This window comes from Myotis brandtii, unplaced genomic scaffold (genome assembly GCF_000412655.1).
Source record: "Myotis brandtii unplaced genomic scaffold, ASM41265v1 scaffold13187, whole genome shotgun sequence".
Lineage (NCBI taxonomy): Eukaryota > Metazoa > Chordata > Mammalia > Chiroptera > Vespertilionidae > Myotis > Myotis brandtii.
The window spans coordinates 19,006-23,350 of record NW_005354667.1 but is presented as its reverse complement, the minus strand read 5'-3'; the positions used below and the strand labels follow the sequence as shown (position 1 = coordinate 23,350).

Genomic DNA, 4,345 nt, shown 5'->3' with positions numbered 1-4,345 from the left:
GCCTAGTTGCCGTACAGCACTGAGACCCCCAGCTCCTTGGTGAGGTAGCCCTCGAGCAGCTTCAGCAGCTGCTTCTGCACGGCCTTGTTTTCCAAGACCAGCTTGGTCAGCTGCTCCACGTCCGTCCACTCCAGGTTCTTGACGAGGGCCATGACCCCGCTGTGTAGCTTCTCCTGCTCGGCGGGCGGCAGCTCCATGAGGATCTGAGGGACGGACTTAAACTTCCCCCACGTCATGCAGGTCCCTAAGAGCAACCCGACGGCGCCCCCTGGGGGACAGGAGGTTCCGTGAGTCGGGTGTTCACAATGCTGGCTCAGAGCTCGCTGGGAGCTGGTCACAGGATTCAGGTGGCAGCCCAGGGCTCGGGCCACTGTTTGTGGTTCGGGTCACAGCCCCTGGCTCAGGCCCAGCCTTTGGTCCAGGTCACAACTGGTGGTCAAGGTCACAGCCCGTGGGGGGGTCACAGCCCATGGGGGGGTCCCCCGGGAACCTCCTGCTCCCAGACTAGAGTGAGCAACTCACCCGACCTCCAAGGACCATGGGAACCAGCCCAACCTCCCCCATTGGCAGAAACTGGTCCCCAGACGGGAGCAGAGGTGAGACCAGGGGCAGGTGCATGTGGGCGACCGTGGGCGCTTCTCCTGCACAAACTGGGGACTGGGGACTGGGGACCGGGGACTGGGGCTGGGACGGGTGCTCTCTGAACAGCTAATGTGAGCGGCCAGAGGCCTGGAATCCCAGCTCCCTCCTGACCCTGCAATGGAGACAGGACCGGGCCTGCCCAGGGGACACAGGGCACACCCCCGGGGCAGGGTGCCTTCCAGTCCGCAGGTTGGAGCCACAGGAGGGCGCCCTGCGCTTCTGAGACACAGACACGTGTGTCCCACGGGACACGTCTGTGCACAAAGGCCGAGTCTCAGACTCAGCTCCCAGCCCCTCACGCGGGTCGCAGGCTCCTGTGCGGCCCCTGGGGACCCGGGGCCTCTGTCCCCCACCCCGCAGGGCACTGCACTCACCAACGGCCAGTCCCGGTGGGCCCCCGACCAGGCCCCCGATGACGGCCCCGGTGTACATGACCGTGGCGCCACGCTGCACGTGCTTGACGGCCACCTTCATCTCCTTCTTCTTACAGAGGCTGCACAGCAGCTTCATGACATCATCCACAATCAGGGACCTATCGCACCTCAGCAACCTGTGAGAGGGAGGGTTCCACGTGTCAGTTCCCACCCAAAGCTCGCTCGTCCCCGTGTCCAGGGCGGACCCCCTGCTCCGGGAGGACCCCAGCTCTGCCGTGGGCGAGAGGACAGCACCATCACGTGACAAGTCCCCTGTCACCGAGAAAGCGGGGCTGCCGTTAGTCAATAAGCAAACAGGCCCGGCTGGTGGGGCTCAGTGGTGAGCGTCAACCTATGAACCAGGAGGTCAGGGTTCCATTCCCGGTCAGGGCACATGCCTGAGTTTCGGGCTCCATCCTCAGTACGGGGCATGCAGGAGGCAGCATATCCATGATTCACTCTCATCACTGATCTCTCTCTCTCTCTCTCTCTCTCTTTCTCTCTCTCTCTCTCCCTTCCTCTCTGAAATCAATAAAAATAAAAATAATAAAAAAATAAAAAGCAACCGCCAATCGTGGGCAGGGATACAGCAGGAAGACGCAACAGCCAGAGAATAAAAGAATCACACAATCCCAGGGACGCGAGTACACATGGATCGTACGGAGCAGGACCTGACCTTGGGAACAACGTTGCAGCAAGTCTCTGGGGTCAGGGTACTGTGGGCCAAGCTGGCAGGTGGGACATGGCAGGGCGGGGCAGGCTCTGCCCAGGGTCCTGGGGGTGGAGCACCCCCACCTGGCAGGGCTGGGAAGTAAAGTCAAAGCTGAGCTATTTCCAGCTTGAGCTGCAGCCAAGCCCAGCACCTCCCTCTCCCTCCCCTTCCGCGGTGGTGACTCATGCTGACAGCTGCTAAGGAGCCCGAGGACACAGGGCAGCCTCTTGCTCCATGTCCTGGGGTTGATGAGGGTTTTCTGAACCGGGCAACCCGGACCCGTCTCCTCTGTGCAACTGTCCTCCGGGTCCCGGGGAAACGGGGAGCTGTCAGATCCAATCGGCGGATCTGCCCCCGCCCACAGGCAGGGTTTCCGCACTTCTCGCAGTCCCAGGAGAGCTGCGGTCCCACAGGCCAGTGCCTGGGAGCCTTCTTTATATATTTTATATTTATATGTTTACATTGACTTCAGAGAGGAAGCGGGAGGGAGAGAGATCAATGATAGTGATGAGAGAGAACATGGACCGGCTGCCTCCTGCAGGCCCCACTAGGGATGGAGCCCACAATCCCGGCCTGTGCCCTAACCGGGAATCGAACCCTGACCTCCTGGTTCCTGGGTCGACCCTCAAGCACTGAGCCATGGCGGCCGGGCCTCTGACATTCCCCAGATCACGGCCCCCAAGGGCACAGGTCACTGAAGGTCACGGTAGCTCCGCAGCCCGGTGGGGGGACGCTGCCTTCACAGCGAGCCCAGGGGTCTCCAGCTGCACCCGGGAGGCAAGACTGCAGGGCCTGACCCGGGACCCCGGCGTCCATGACTCCGTCCTCGAGTCAGAAATTGCAAAACAGCATCAGCCAGAGGAGTCTGTCTGCCAAGTGGGGTTTGAGGTGACCACGAGAGGGGACACAGGTAACTGGATAGTTGAGATAAGTCATCCGCATACTTCTTCTCCTGGCTGCGGCGGCTGCGGTGGTGGCGGTGGTTGTATCCGCGTTGGGTACTGCGTGGCCTGGCAAGGGCCAGTGCTTCCTCTTGCTCCTGATGGTCCTCTATCACTGGCACTTCCTCTTCCTCCTCCGGGAAGGTATATGTCCATGTCGTACTGGTCTGCACCGCCATCTGGAAAATGAATGAACTGCCCGGGTTTGCCGGGCAGTGCAGGTCAGCTCCGCGGGGCCCTCCCGGAAACACGGGCCATGTGCCCGAGGGTCACCCAGACCCTGAGATCCACAGCAGGCTCAGGCGCCAGGACCTTCTGGGTTGGCACCAAGCAGGGCACAGGGAGACCAGGTCCTCAGGGCGCAGCCAACGCGCTCGGGTCCCTGGTCGCCGGCCTCTCAGGAGGACCCCTCCGACCTGGCCCTACCCCTGTGGGGCGTTTGGATTGGTCTGCTGTGTGGCCCCAAGGGCACCCCTGCCCTTCACCCCGCCCCCCACAGAGGCCCTGTCTCCCTCGGGCTCTGTGGGCCTTGGGCCTAGGGACCCACCTCCTCCCAGCCCCGCACACCAGAGCACAGGGCCTGGGAGGTGAGGGGCTGAGTTAGTGTTTGGTGACTCACATGCCAGAGTCTAACGGCAGGGCCTCCGGGCCTGGGGGCGGGTTTGGGGGAGCGGGGGTGTGGACAGGCCAAGGGCAGCTTTACTCCTGGGGCTCCAGGACCAAGCGGATGGGGAGCCTGGAGGATGCAGAGGGCCTGAGGAGTGTGGGTAACAGGGCCCCGCAGATCCCCAAATCCCCAAGTTAGAGATGTTGCTGTGTGAGTAGCGGTTACATTGTCCGCTTAGGGAATCATGACAGGAAAACCATGTCTGCACCTGTTCAGTTCGAGTTGGTTTAGGCCTAACTACACAGTGATGTCAGCAACAATGTAACAACATAACTAACCACCCAGTGACGTCAGCAACAATGTAACAACATAACTAACCACCCAGTGACGTCAGCAACAATGTAACAACATAACTAACCACCCAGTGACGTCAGCAACAATGTAACAACATAACTAACCACCCAGTGACGTCAGCAACAATGTAACAACATAACTAACCACCCAGTGACGTCAGCAACAATGTAACAACATAACTAACCACCCAGTGACGTCAGCAACAATGTAACAACATAACTAACCACCCAGTGACGTCAGCAACAATGTAACAACATAACTAACCACCCAGTGACGTCAGCAACAATGTAACAACATAACTAACCACCCAGTGACGTCAGCAACAATGTAACAACATAACTAACCACCCAGTGACGTCAGCAACAATGTAACAACATAACTAACCACCCAGTGACGTCAGCAACAATGTAACAACATAACTAACCACCCAGTGACGTCAGCAACAATGTAACAACATAACTAACCACCCAGTGACGTCAGCAACAATGTAACAACATAACTAACCACCCAGTGACGTCAGCAACAATGTAACAACATAACTAACCACCCAGTGACGTCAGCAACAATGTAACAACATAACTAACCACCCAGTGACGTCAGCAACAATGTAACAACATAACTAACCACCCAGTGACGTCAGCAACAATGTAACAACATAACTAACCACCCAGTGACG

General features: G+C 58.8%; 1 protein-coding gene across 1 annotated transcript in view; it reads right to left on the bottom strand.

Annotated features, from left to right (window-relative positions):
• Nucleotides 1-2: 2 nt before the first annotated feature.
• The window catches only part of LOC102245282 (protein C19orf12 homolog), a 9,694-nt gene continuing 5,351 nt past the window's right edge, over nt 3-4,345 (bottom strand). Inside the window, exons 3-5 of the mRNA XM_014534680.1 lie at nt 2,712-2,903; nt 1,017-1,192; nt 3-268 (exon numbers count right to left, since the gene is read on the bottom strand). Coding sequence (XP_014390166.1) covers nt 3-268; nt 1,017-1,192; nt 2,712-2,887 — 618 coding nt within the window. The 5' untranslated portion in view covers nt 2,888-2,903. The remainder of the gene's footprint in view (nt 269-1,016; nt 1,193-2,711; nt 2,904-4,345) is intronic.